Source organism: Podarcis pityusensis (genome assembly GCF_964106645.2).
Source record: "Podarcis pityusensis genome assembly, chromosome: 9".
NCBI classification, from domain to species: domain Eukaryota; kingdom Metazoa; phylum Chordata; class Lepidosauria; order Squamata; family Lacertidae; genus Podarcis; species Podarcis pityusensis.
Window position 1 is genome coordinate 10,935,490 of NC_138034.1, and position 14,022 is coordinate 10,949,511.

The window sequence follows — 14,022 nt, forward strand, 5'->3', positions numbered from 1 at the left end:
ATGAATAATGATAAAATTCATGTTGTTTTTTCCCCCTTCAACTAGGAATTGGTGTTATAAGCATCGACCGAGCTTATCCCCTAACTTTGGGGTCCAACATTGGTACAACTACAACAGCGATTCTTGCTGCTATGGCCAGTCCGGGGAACAAATTAAAGGCTTCCTTACAGGTTAGTTGTGAGTTCTGTTTTATATTATTTCCAAACAGAGAGGAAATGGGAGAATTTGATCATGACTTTTACTCCAGTCAGAACTGTTTTATCTCTTATGTAAAGAACTGTGAGTGCAATTCTAGCACTTGGGGTTTTTTTGATCCAGAGAAGTCCTTTGAGCATGAACTTAACAATAAGCTTGTAGTTGGTTTTCTGGGGCTCCAAGAGAGTCTTTAACATGCTACACTAAGGTGTAAGGGAGAAGGGACATGGTGAATGTAGCTGTGTGTATATTTTCTGCTACGTTTCATTTTAAAGTCTCCATGTCTGCAAGGGTCAGTAAGGAAATGCTAAAGGAGGTGCTTGCTACTTTGTTGTTTTTGTGCAGGAAATTATTTTCTCCTGGAAACCATGTTACACAATAACGTTTCCGAGTTGGATAAAAATAAATGTCTTATGCTATTTGAACACACTGCACTCATTGGAGGGCACAAAATAGGAATAGAAGATCGCCCATATTTACTTTTTGGATGAACCTGATGATGTTCAGAATGACACCTCTTAGATTCTTGAACCTGTGATGGTTTGGCATTTATATAAGCCCTGGACTTGCTTGTTTCCTTGGTTTCTCTTTCCTTTTTTCCCTTGATCACTCCGATTCACTTCCTGTCTCAAATGGCAAATTATGGTTTGTGCTTCCCCTCCAAACCAGAGTTGGAACTCATGGTTTGAGTGTCGTTCCCAGTTTTGTTTCGGAGGACCAACATAAACCATGGTTTGCCCTTTCAGCTGTAATGTGTGCTACACAGGAAATAAGTATGTTAGTGTGGAATAGGATGAAGGATGGGACAATGGGAACATGCACACCCAAGGCTCGTTCATGAAATGCCAAACCCTGGTCTGATGTGACTAACCTCATTTGTTGAATATTTCCTCCCATGGTTCTTTAACTCAGTCTATTTGACAGATGACCACGATTCATTTTATAAAATTATGAATACAGGCTTTAATATGTTGGCTTGCTTTTTAAAACACACATACCTGGTATATCAGGTACTGTATAGCTGTATGTTTGCTGTGGGACAGATAACAGTTCGGGGAGATCTCCAGTCAGGAAAATTAGTACAGGGCACCAATCCAACTTATCCTCCCCATGGCAAGAATTGTTTTATTTCCCCTTGAAGCTCTAATGCCATGTCTAGTTTGGCCCTTACTTTGATTTTGTTTAAATAAATTATTTAATTAATTTTTTTTTTTGAAGGTCATAAAAGGTCGAATAGTAGGAGAGGATCCAATGAAGGGAGGAAAATAGTGTTTCAAGGGTATTTGTACAAAAGTCACACTTGTTTTAACGTTCTTCTGATTAGTTCTCTTTTTGCTTCATTTTGTGTCTTTTCAGATTGCTCTCTGCCACTTCTTTTTCAATGTTTCTGGGATTCTCCTGTGGTACCCGATCCCTTACACACGTATCCCAATCCACCTGTCCAAGGTTTTGGGGAACATAACAGCCAAGTACAGGTGGTTTGCTATTTTTTACCTTTTCATCGCCTTCCTTGTGGTTCCTGTTGGTGTCTTTGGTCTGTCGGTGGCCGGCTGGGAGTACCTCGTGGGTGTCGGTGTTCCTATCCTGGTCATCTTTTTCGCTGTGATCATCATCAACTATCTTCAAAAGAAGCGGCCCGAGAAGCTGCCCGAGAAGCTCCGAAACTGGGACTACCTTCCCTTGTGGATGCGGTCCTTGGACCCGTGGGATGATGTGGTGGTGTCTACAGGCGCTACCTGCGAAAAATACTGTTGCAAATGTTGCAAACGCCGGGGAGGCGAACAAATGGCAAGCGTGGCGCCGGGGAAAGCCATGGAAGTTCACGAAAACCCAGTTTCGCTGGCCGATGAGAAAAACGCCTTTTCAAAGACACCGCAGGCGACTGAAATGAACTTGTCCACCACCCCCTTGTAGCAGAAGACAGGACTTCAACAGCCGAGGGCTCAGGGACAAAAAAAGTGGGGGGCAAAATGTAAAGGGAGAGGAAAGAAGCAAAGGAGAGAAACGTATGCCATCTTCTTGCACCCGGCGAAAAGTGTGTATTGCTCTGTTGGTAACTGAACATTTGGGCGAGCAGGCGAGAAGTCAAGTCCAAAATATCAGACACACACACTTAAGGACATGCAGCCCCGGGGTCTTGTGCACGAACTTGCCTCTAGTCTGCTGAGCCAGGAAGTGGGCAGCAGTACAGTGCTGGAGTGAAGGTCTGACTCTGTGCCATAGCCAGGCCTTTGGGCCTTCCTGCTCCTGTCCAGTACTGCTACAGACCCAAACTGCGTCTGCCAGCTGTGGTTGCTCAGCTTCTCATCAGTGGACCCAAAATCAGGTACACAGGGCTTGAGGCAACATTGGTACAGAAGGGATCTAGTCTGTGATTAGTAGCATTGCATCAAGAACTTTGAGATAGTACCACTTCCCTTCTGGCGGTTTCGAAAGTTAAGGCACAGGGCATCATAAGAAAATCTTAAAGGTACCAAACTTTTTTTTTTTAAAAAGAAATATTACTGAAAGAAGCTGGGCATGTAAGAATAGGAATTTATAATTTTTAGCTTGATGCTTCCAGTAGTTTGTGTCTTCTAGCTAGAAATCAGGATAACTTTCCATACCCTCCAGCATTTCTCCAATGAAAATAGGGACGTCCTATTCTATAATAATAATAATAATAATAATAGTCATAATCATAATTTTATTATTTATACCCCACCCATTTGACTGGGTTGCCCCAGCTACTCTGGGCGGCTTCCAACATACAGTATATAAAAACATAATAAAACATTAAACATTAAAAAAACTTTCCTACACAGGGCTGCCTTCAGATGTCTTCTAAAAGTTGTACAGTTGCTTTTATCTCCTTGGTTCAGGGATCACATAACTCCATACCCTCCATCATTTCTCTGATGAAAATAGGGACGTCCTCAGGAAAAGCGGGACATTCCGGGATCAAATCAGAAAGTGGGACGGCTTCTGTAAATCTGGGAATGTCCCTGGAAAATAGGGACATTTGCCCTGACTTTCTAGGGCACTTGTCTTTCCTGTGCCTGAATTTTTTGAGGATCAAATTCAGAAAGAGAGAACAGTTGAAGGATCTAACCATTACAGACCTGGCTTCCTTCAGACAGAGCACTTTTTCAGAAGAGAAAGCAAAGGGACTTTGGTGGTGGAGAGATTCCCACTGAGGCCCACGTGACTGCTCTTGGCAAAATTAAATTGCATAAAAATGGAATGTGATTTAAAACTATTTGCTATGATAACTTTTCTTTTATACCTCATCATAGACAGGGACATAGGAGCTCCTGAGGAATAACCTCCTGTGACCCCAAACTTTTTGCATGGCTTTCTAATAGCACCCCAAAAACAGAGTGCATCTTGTCCTATGATTTCTGGCTGCAACAGCCAGCATTTAAGCAATACATTTTTGCAAGTACAGTCAAATCTTGGCTGTCGAACGTAATCCTTTCTGGAAGACCGTTCGACTTCCGAACCGTTCGATATCCGAGACGTGGCTTCTGATTGGTTGCAAGCCTTCCGAAAAACGTTCGCAAACCAGACCATTTACTTTTGGGTTTTAGGCGTCCGGGAGCCGAAATGTATGATAATGGAGCCGTTTGAGAACCGAGGTTTGACTGTAGTATCATGCAATATTGCGTTCAGGTTGAGACTAAGACCCCCCATGGATGAAATTTGCAGCATATGCAAAAAAAAGCACTTTTGAGATTACTGCACATTTTTAGGTCTTGTAATTTTGTAATGAATTCCAGGCCAAAGTGTTTGACAACCTGACGTTTTCCCAAGGGGATTTTGGAAGGGGCTTATGAGGATCAAACCCTGGAAAATATTATGGGGCTGGGAGTAACATGTCCTAACCATACTGCTGCGTCATCAGCTGTGGATGGAAAACCAAACCATCAGTTGATTTATGTAACATAGTTGCATCTGATGTGCATCATTTATTTATTTGACAAAAAATACTTTGAGGTGAATTTTTATTGTTAGCTAAGACTGAGCAGGAAATGTTAACATATACGTCTGGCGTTGTCTAAGCTTTGATCTCAGGGGATGGAACAAGTATGAAGAGGACATTTATATCTGCAAGATTAAGTAAAAGTGAAGGCTTCTTCTCCTCCAGTTGTTCTCATGGGAAATATTTTACCTTTTCCTGTGGGGATCATTAGGGACTTAGAAGTGTCCACCTGCGGCCAGACCTTTAAAAAGGTTCAAAAGAAAGTCACTCCCACTTGTAAACACATCAGAGACGATAAAATGATGTTGAAATAGGCTAGCTAAAACTCTAAGTCAGAACCAGCCAGATTTATACACCTTTAAACTCCATTGTTTATGATGGAACGCCTTCCACTGAAATCAGTGCTATTTAAAAGTGCTTAAATTTGTCTACATATTATTCTCCACTATAATTTATAATGAAAGTGAGAAATCAAACATGGAGCTCAGTTCTATGCACATTTACTTAGACAGTAACTCCTACCACGTTCAGGAAAGCTTAACCAGGCACAAATTTTAACTGAAAAACAGTATTACATTTTTTTTTGTTTTTTACAAAAAGAGGGTTTTGTCCTGTGCACAGACTTTCTGACACCCTCACTAGCATTTTTGCTTGCAGTTGTTCTTAAAGAAGTGGGTTTCTATCTTATAGTTCCACTGATATTTGAGGTTGTATATGGCTTTTATATAACTTAAAGCAGTCACCTGTTTTATATAAGAAAAATATTCAGATTTTATACAATGGCTTGCACCTGGCACAAAGGGCAGAGTCCATCCAACACGAAGCACTTTTAGTCTCATTGAAATTTTAGGCTGCTTTCATATTATTTACCTGGAAGTCAGCTTCACTGAGCTCAGTAGAGCTTACTTCTGAGTAGAAATATGCAGAATTGCACTGTTAAGCGTGTATGCCTTACCCTCCTACTGAATTTGATAGGGCATAATCCAATTGTACCTGTATTCTTTTTATGTAATGTTGTTAATTGCTTGTTTTTTCATGGAAAATGTTGTCTTTATGCTTAATCATTACTAGTTTATTTAACGCATTTGTCAGAGAATGTTGACAAACTTATTTTTAAGTGAAACTGTGTTACTCTGCGATAACTCTGGGATAGAGGCAAGCAGCTTATCTGGTTTCTGGATAACTCAGTCACAGACCATATTATTTGAACCTCATCTACCTCCTTCTCTCTAGCATCATCTACCTTTAGAGGAGGTGTCCATAAAAGCTTATAAAATACACATTCTCTATTCCAATATTGAGTTTGTAGGAGGGGAAATCTGATGCTCTGAGGCTAGGGTACACAGATTTGGATGTGGGTCTCAACTTAAAAACACTGAGAGGAGACTGGACAGAGTTACACTTAACAAAAAGGAGAAGTCCATTACTAGTATTGCGTTTTTCTTTATGTTCCAACACAGAGCTCCTTTCATTGAGAGTTAAATGGGAGTCCTGATCAGTCAATTTCATTCTGGGTAGCTTGTCGAACTTAAGGCAAGTTTGTACAACTGGCAGAATAAAGTGGTGAAGCTTTTCCTGAACTGTAACATTTCATTTTGGATGGATGGTACACATGGTTCATCGTGAAAGAAAACCCTCTTTGCACATTGGAAAACAGAATAAGGGGAAGAAAGGTAGTGTAGAGACCAAGCTAGATGTGGCAGCAGAATGTATCCTATCAAGATCTCTGTTGAAACACAGTTATTTTGAAATGATATAGATAGAGCAGGGCGATATAGTGATAAATTGTCGTTCAGATTGTGATACCGGTTTCAGACAATTTGAGATCCATTCCAGAGCCAGACATCATGATATATCAGCATATTGCAGTATTTAGCTGCTGATATATCATAATGTTGAAAACCAGATATCGGCCAGCCCTCGACATAGACAGTGGTGTAGATGGGTCTAAGGCTGGGAGCAAAAAGAACATGCAGAGGCCCTGGATACCAGTTTTCTTTCTACTTGGTTCACTTGGCGGGGGGAAGTCATGGAGGAAAGAGGGAGGCTGCCAGAAGCTAAAACTTTGGATGTACTCCTAATTCCCCATTTTCTCCTAAATCTACATGATTTCTCTTAAATCTACACGATTTCTACAGGTCCAGGTTTAAGCAAACAGATCTGCTACTGCTACAACTTTTTGGGTCCTAAAGTGGTACTTTTGTCTATCGCAAACCTTCAACCCTCCACCCCGGTGAAATCTACACATGTATAAAAAAAAATGCTGTGAATTATTATTTTTTTAAAAAAAGACCCCACACACGTTTTGACAAACACATTGAATTTTGCATAGCTCACTTTCACCATCTAGTGTCACATTTATATATTGCACTTTACAACATATCTAAAATGTTTTATTTGAAGCTGCGTAGCTGAGTCCCTGCTCTCCGAAGTAATACAATTCTGGAAAGGCTTTTGCACTCGGTTCTACTGTTTTGCACATGAGTTGCATGCTTTAGTGAAAAAAACTTCCTCTTCCCTAGACAGTAATAGGAAAGGCCTGTTGAGTGTTTTGCTGCTGACTCTCACCCCAACCCAGCAAAAGGTGTTCCATGTGGAAGTAGGTTGAAGTGTAGGTGGGTTACCATGAGGCAAGACACAGTGATAACAGCAAGAACCTTTATTGAACTAACAGAACTGGACAACAGGGGCAAAAGCAACTGCTTATATACATTTCTGAAGGCCTGGGCCACTCCCACTCCCAACGTGATTGGCTGCCTAAACTTCCAAGCTGCGAATCATGACTCAGAGTTTCAGGGCCAATGGCAGAGGCCCAAATCCTGAAATGTTCTGCGATTGGACATCATGTATCGAATCAGAACACAGGGGCTCAGAATCCTTAGTCCAGACTGAAGCTCAGGCAAACCCAGACCACTGAATGCATAACATAGGTTTCCATATGTATCGTCTGAGCTGGATTGGGACCTGTGTGCGTTACAAATAGATGCAGTTTTTGAGTCCATTTGAAAGGTTACATTTCTGCCGAAAAGCTTCTCAGGAAAGGGAGAGTAAGGAGGCTGAAACCAGCTTTCCCCATTCCCCCATTCTGGCCAGACCACTGGCTTCAAATATTTTAGCTCTGTGGGTGCACAGTCTAGATCTTCTGGATCTAGCCACTCACCCCTCATGAAATTAGAAACAGCAGCTGTATTTTATCCCCTCTGTGACATCTCATGAACCCCACACTGCCATCATCAACACATTGGAGGGGAACGTGTGAGAGGGGTCCCTTTCCTAGATTTAGAACACTGGCCATGCAAGAAATTTTATTCTCTCGAGTGCGGTGTACATTAAGCTGCCCCTGTCTTGCAGTGTGAGTGAAGTAGCCTCTCCTTTGTGTGGAAATCTCAGAGTCTTATGGAAACGTCGACTCCTGTCATATCTTTTAGCTTTTTAGACTCTTTATTTATAATTGTTTTTAGTGTATAGTTTTGTTTTTTTTCATAAGTTGTGTAAGAAGCACCTCAACTTGAGATGTGACTTTTATATTGAACATTCCAATTTGGCGCACTGTGGTAAGAAATGCTTTTAAAGAAGAGAAATGGCTTTCGAAATGGTATTTTTTTGTGTCTGCAGATTTGGTTCACATGCACATGTCATGATAAGCCACGGTTTTCTTCCTGCTTTGCTCCTCTGCAGCCGTAAGCGGGAGAAACAAAGCAGAAAGGTGTAATAAGGGACGGGGAGAAATTTGATCCAGTTTTTATAGGCAAACCATTATCCGAAACAATACCTGGACTGAAACACAGCCAACCTTGCAATTCGCGATACAGTTCTCCAGCCAAGAAATGTGTTACATAAATGCATATACTAGGGTAAACTGTATATTACCCTGGTATATATTTGTGGAAATAGCTTATAAAATGCATTATATTGGATAAAATTGCATACCAAGATGCGTATAATAGAAATTTTCAGTAAAATGCAGAATGTTCACAAGGACTTGCTTTTTAATAATTCACCAACTGATGAGGAAATGTGGAGAATTTAGAAACTGAGGAAAAAAGCAAAAACGACAGATTCACCTACCCCTAAACACAATTTTGTTTGCTTTCCTGCTACATCTCAACCCAGGATTGTGATTTGTTGCTCTGTCACAAGTGAGAAGATCCATAAACCAACAACAAACCAGAATTAAGGCTGGCTTCTCAAGGAGAAACAAAACATGATTCTGGATTCTGTTGCAACGGAAAGCCAAGCTTAATTGCCACTTCCTGGTTTGCTTGCTGTGGCGCAATGGGTCCGTGTGTCTGGCTGTTAATCACAAAGTTGGTGGTTCGAGACCACCCAGGGATGGCTGTGGGCAAGATTCCTGCACTGCGGGAGGTTGGACTAGATGACCCTCGGGTCCCTTCCAACTCTTCAATTTTATGATTCAATTATCCTCCTGCTTGCGCAAGGGGAGTAATGAAACATGCACTATAAACCACATTGTCATAAACTCTGGCTTGGCTTATGATGTGTCTGACTGTGGCCAAAAGTGTGGGTGGCAATGTTATTTTAAGTTGTAACGAGATTTGCTGATAAAGCAAAATTAAAACCCTTAAAAGATGAAACTACGTATATCTGCAATGTATTAAAATATTTAACTATTTTTATGCACTGTTTCCTTTTTTTGCTGTGAACGAAACTTCTCTTTTTGTATTAAGATTTCTTCATAAATTAGGAGGATAGTATGTATGACCAGCAATGGGGAAAGATGTGATTTTGTAGTCTGATTTTGTTCGTTAAAGGAAGTACAGGCCATTCAATGAGAAATTAAAGATTTTTAAAACAGTTCCACAATCTACATTTTTATGCTGTCAACATTTTTGCAGAAAGCTTTGGCTCATATTGTTTCTGTGCGCTTCTGTGTGTTTGTGTGTGTGTGTTGTGTTGGCTGTTAATGCTGCGCATGGAGTGAGGAAGAAGGGAATACCTATTTTCTGTACTAACATTCAAACGTCTACCAGCTCCACCTGGTACACAGGCTAAGACCCTACCTGCCTGCAGACTGTCTTGCCAGAATGGTGCATGCTCTAGTTATCTCCTGCTTGGACTACTGCAATGCGCTCTACGTGGGGCTACCTTTGAAGGTGACCCGGAAACTGCAATTAATCCAGAATGCGGCAGCTAGACTGGTGACTGGGAGTGGCCACCGGGACCACATAACACCAGTCCTGAGAGATCTGCATTGGCTCCCAGTACGTTTCCGAGCACAATTCAAAGTGTTGGTGCTGACCTTTAAAGCCCTAAATGGCCTCGGTTCTGTATACCTGAAGGAGCGCCTCCACCCCCATCGTTCAGACCAGACACTGAGATCCAGCGCCAAGGGCCTTCTGGCGGTTCCCTCATTGCGAGAAGTGACGTTACAGGGAACCAGACAGAGGGCCATCTCGGTAGTGGCGCCCACCCTGTGGAACACCCTCCCTTCAGATGTGAAGGAAATAAGCAGCTATCCTATCTTTAAAAGACATCTGAAGGCAGCCCTGTTCAGGGAAGTTTTTAATATTTAATGCTGTACTGTTTTTAACACTTTATTGGGAGCCGCCCAGAGTGGCTGGGGAAACTCAGCCAGATGGAAGGGGTATAAATAATAAATTATTATTATTATAAACGGAGCATAGCGGAGTTAGCTAGACTCTCACAGCACCACAAATTAGGGATGTGAAAATGCATCGATTTCCATTCTGACCCATGTTTGTCACATACAGAGCTGTTTCCGTTCTACTGCAGTTCGGCTTCCAACAAAAACTACATTCTTCATCTCTCTGTCCTCAGAAAATTCTGTGGCAGAATTTTGCACGATTAATTATGTAATTGATTATATTATTACACACAATTCATTTCAATGCAAAGAAAACACAATGCAAATGCATATTTTGAGATTCTGACAAGGTCTGGAACTCCCAGACACCTTTTTATATAATTTGGCATTCCTTTATGGCATATACAGTGGAACCATCATTTTCAAGACTTGCCAAATCTAGAACTATACTTGATGATCAAATAACGTTGGTAGTCTTTGCGTGCACAGCCAGAGTCCCCCAAACCCTGGGCGGCCCCCGTGTGGAATAACGACTCAAGACAACGTGCTATGGGATTAAAATTGGCCACAACTTTATTAGGTTTCAGATGTGGGTAGACCTTGGCTCAGGCATTGGGCGTTTATCCCTCCCAGTCTCCCGCCGGGGATCTGGGGAACATCAGGTTATCCAATGTGGGGGGGGGGGGCTGGCTCTGGAGAACATATGTTCAAGCAGAGAGAGTCCATCCCTGTTACACCGCCCCCGCATGGGAGAGCAATGACGACCTCTAGGCGTACGGCCAATGCCTCCCCTCAAACAACCCCTTTAACGGGGAACCCTGGTATTGCTGTTGCGAAGAGGAGGGGGCGTGGGTCACCTCTGCATCCCCCCCCCCCCATTTAGGGAAGATAGACTAAAGGATTCCGCCCAAGGCCCGATACCGCCAAAGTTGTGACGTTTTGCTACGGGAAAGGCAAAACCTGCCAATGCAGGGGGATTCCTTTCCAGCACTTCAACAGCGTCCTTGACGTAGCAGCGTCCGTGTACCTGTGGAGAAAAGGTTAACCTGCAAAAGAAGTCTTAACTGAGGGTGGGTAGGATGGGAGAAGCTCTGGAGCCAAGTGAGGATTCCCAGGTAAGATCCTCCCCTATTGTGTGGGCAGGTAGTCCTTCCCCCTACCTGGCCTGATCACCTTGGCAACGTCTCCCCAGGCGGGATTGGGCAACTGGCTGAGGTAGGCAGAGACCTCCAGGTATCCCACCTGGGGAAGGCAAAGCCAAGCCTGTGCTAATGGTGCCGCATAGGGTCCAGGGTGCTGCGCACGACCACGCAAAGGGCGCCCCCCCCATTTAATGTGGGGAGCGGTCATTACTTGGACTTTGTTATTTAAACTCATGTTGCAACAACTTATTCTATGTGCCTATTTTACAGTTTTGTTTTGCATCTTTTAATTTTCATCTGTTGTTAGAATTGTTCTCTCTGTTTTATATACATTATAAAATGAAATAATAATAATAATAATAATAATAATAAACTTTACCAAAAAAATCAAAATAATGAAGCCAATCATCCATAAAACAACATCCATTGGCACTGACAGAATCATATGAAAACTAAAACCCCAAATGCAAGCTAAATGTATTCACCATCAGACTAAAGAGAAACTAAAATTAGAGAAATTAAAATAATATTGAGATGTTTGCACAAATGTGACAGTTCGATGAAAAATTCTAAGCCAGCAGCTGTCTCAACACAAGGGACTATGATTTCCTTTTAAATAAACTGAGACATATATCAGGGAAGGAAAGTTGAAACTTCTTTGGCAGAGGCCATTCTTGCAATTAAACGGTTGTAAAAGAACCTGAATTGCACGATAAATTATCTGGAATCTGAAGTGCACTATAAATTATCTTATTTGCCAACAGCAATTAAACAAAAGAAGAAGTACTTTGAATGCCACTGGGCACTTTACTTGTGAGAGTTGGGCTTCCCTCATTTAGCGTCAAGAACAGAAAGAAACAGTTCCATCCTCACCGGGTTAGCTTTGCTCCGGGTGAACAGCCAGGTAGCTCAAGCAGCAGAGAGGACAAGAGGCAAGCTCTGGTGTACATACTTAACACATTTTACATTGTGCCTTTAATAATAATAATAATAATAATAATAATAATAATAATAATAATAATTTATACCCCGCCCATCTGGCTGGGTTTCCCCAGCCACTCTGGGCGGCTTCCAACAAAACACTAAAATACAATAACCTATTAAACATTAAAGGCTTCCCTAAACAGGACTGCCTTCAGATGTCTTCTAAAAGTTTGGTAGTTATTTTTCTCTTTGACATTTGGTGGGAGGGCATTCCACAGGGTGGGTGCCACTACCGAGAAGGCCCTCTGCCTGCTTCCCTGTAACTTGGGGCTTCTCGCAGTGAGGGAACCTCAGCGCTGGACCTCAGTGTCCGGGCAGAACGATGGAGGTGTAGACGCTCCTTCAGATATACTGGACTGAGGCCACTTAGGGCTTTAAAGGTCAGCACCAACACTTTGAATTGTGCTCGGAAACGTACTGGGAGCCAGTGTAGGTCTTTCAAGACCGGTGTTATATGGTCTCGGCGGCCGCTCCCAGTCACCAGTCTAGCTGCCGCATTCTGGATTAGTTGTTGTTTCCAGGTCACCTTCAATGGTAGCCCTACGTAGAGCGCATTGCAGTAGTCCAAGCGAGAGATAACCAGAGCATGCATCACTCTGGCAAGACAGTCTGCGGGCAGGTAGGGTCTCAGCCTGTGTACCAGATGGAGGTGGTAAACAGCTGCCCTGGACATAGAATTGACCTGCGCCTCCATGGACAGCTGTGAGTCCAGAATGACTCCCAGGCTGCGCACCTGGTCCTTCAGGGGCACAGTTACCCCATTCAGGACCAGGAGTCCTCCACACCCGCCCGCCTCCTGTCCCCGAAAAACAGCACTTCTGTCTTGTCAGGATTCAACCTCAATCTGTTAGCCGCCATCCATCCTCCAACCGCCTCCAGATACTCACACAGTGGGTACAGATTTTTACCCAGGGCTTACTCCCAAAGCCTTTCTTACAAATGAGAGGATGAGGTTTAGGGTCAGAGTTTTCCTTCTGCTAGATAGGCTACCTTCCCAGTTTGACAAGCCCCCTCTGCCCCTCACTTCCCTCTTCAGCATGTGCAGAAACCACCTTCTTGACCATTGGGATCCACTTTCGGTCTTGTTTGCTCAATCCACCAGAGCCTGTCTTCGCATGCAGGGAAAGCCCTTCACTCACTGAGGGTTTGAGATCCACCAGCTACCCTCACCTGGTTTAGCCAGCCAGTCGAAGCCGTTTTGACAGGGGTGTGGCGGCGGCTGCATGCTGACAGCTTCTTGGAGCCACAGGTGAGAGCCTAGTACAGGGTGGGGACCAAAGGTGGACAGAAGGAGCATGATATGTCCCCTACCAGAGATACCATTCCTCCCCTAAGACCCCATACACCCAAGCAGAAAAAACAATGCGGCAGATCAAAGAAGGTATGAAAAGAAGCTGAAAAAGCGTGTTCTCATTAAAAGAGAGCACGTGTTGTGGTGGAGGCCAGGCAAGACACCCTGCTGTTGCTAGGCATGTTTGGGATGGTTGGCCCTGGCAGGGATTGGTATCCTGAGTTACTGGGGTAATTTTGATGTTGCAAATTTGGGAGTGGGAACAGAGGTTTTTTAAGCCGTGCACACAGCAATCTGCTTTCTCTTTCGCTGCATGCTTCGGATCACCCGCCCGCCCTCACTTAATTTGGGTCTTGTGCATTGACCTTGCTATGCCTGTCATGGGGTCATCTGCCTTGGGGCAGGGGACTGGTAGGAATTTTGTCCATTTGGCTGATTGGCTGGTGCCATTTGGTTTTTGCCTACTGCATAGCAAATCGTCACAACTTGTAAGGTTGCGGTTAGGCATTGGTTAAAATTGGTTGGAGGAGGGGTAAGGATTGGCTGGGCCTGCCCCTCCAATGCTGCTGCTGCAAGGGAATTCCATTAAAGGAATTCAGGGGCTTGCCATGCTTCCATCCAAATCCCTGGAATCAGGTTTGGGCCGCGTAAGCCCCTGGGAGCATGCGGGGAGAAGGTGAGGGCTTGTGGCGCAGCTCCAGTGTCTCCCCAATATTGTTTCCCCTCACTGACTTTCACTGGAATCCGGAAGTCAATTCTGTCCCCAAGGCGGGGGGACAGATAGTCCTAACCAATGCCTAAGCAACCACTCACATCCATGTATGTTAATAAAGTTGTGGCCAAAATTATGCCAAAAACCTTAAACAAAAATTCTGTGTGATGT

General features: G+C 43.3%; 1 protein-coding gene and 1 long non-coding RNA gene across 3 annotated transcripts in view; both read left to right on the top strand.

Annotated features, from left to right (window-relative positions):
* Positions 1 to 2,681, top strand: part of SLC34A2 (solute carrier family 34 member 2) — a 28,962-nt gene extending 26,281 nt beyond the window's left edge. For both annotated transcript variants that reach the window (XM_081019976.1, XM_081019977.1), the window contains exons 12-13: positions 46 to 170; positions 1,552 to 2,681. In XM_081019976.1, coding sequence (XP_080876102.1) covers positions 46 to 170; positions 1,552 to 2,109 — 683 coding nt within the window. In that variant the 3' untranslated portion in view covers positions 2,110 to 2,681. The remainder of the gene's footprint in view (positions 1 to 45; positions 171 to 1,551) is intronic.
* A 3,590-nt stretch (positions 2,682 to 6,271) lies between these two features.
* Positions 6,272 to 8,974, top strand: LOC308484944. Its single transcript, XR_013990201.1, has 2 exons — positions 6,272 to 8,443; positions 8,487 to 8,974. It is a non-coding gene; the product is annotated as an uncharacterized lncRNA (long non-coding RNA).
* Positions 8,975 to 14,022: the final 5,048 nt, after the last annotated feature.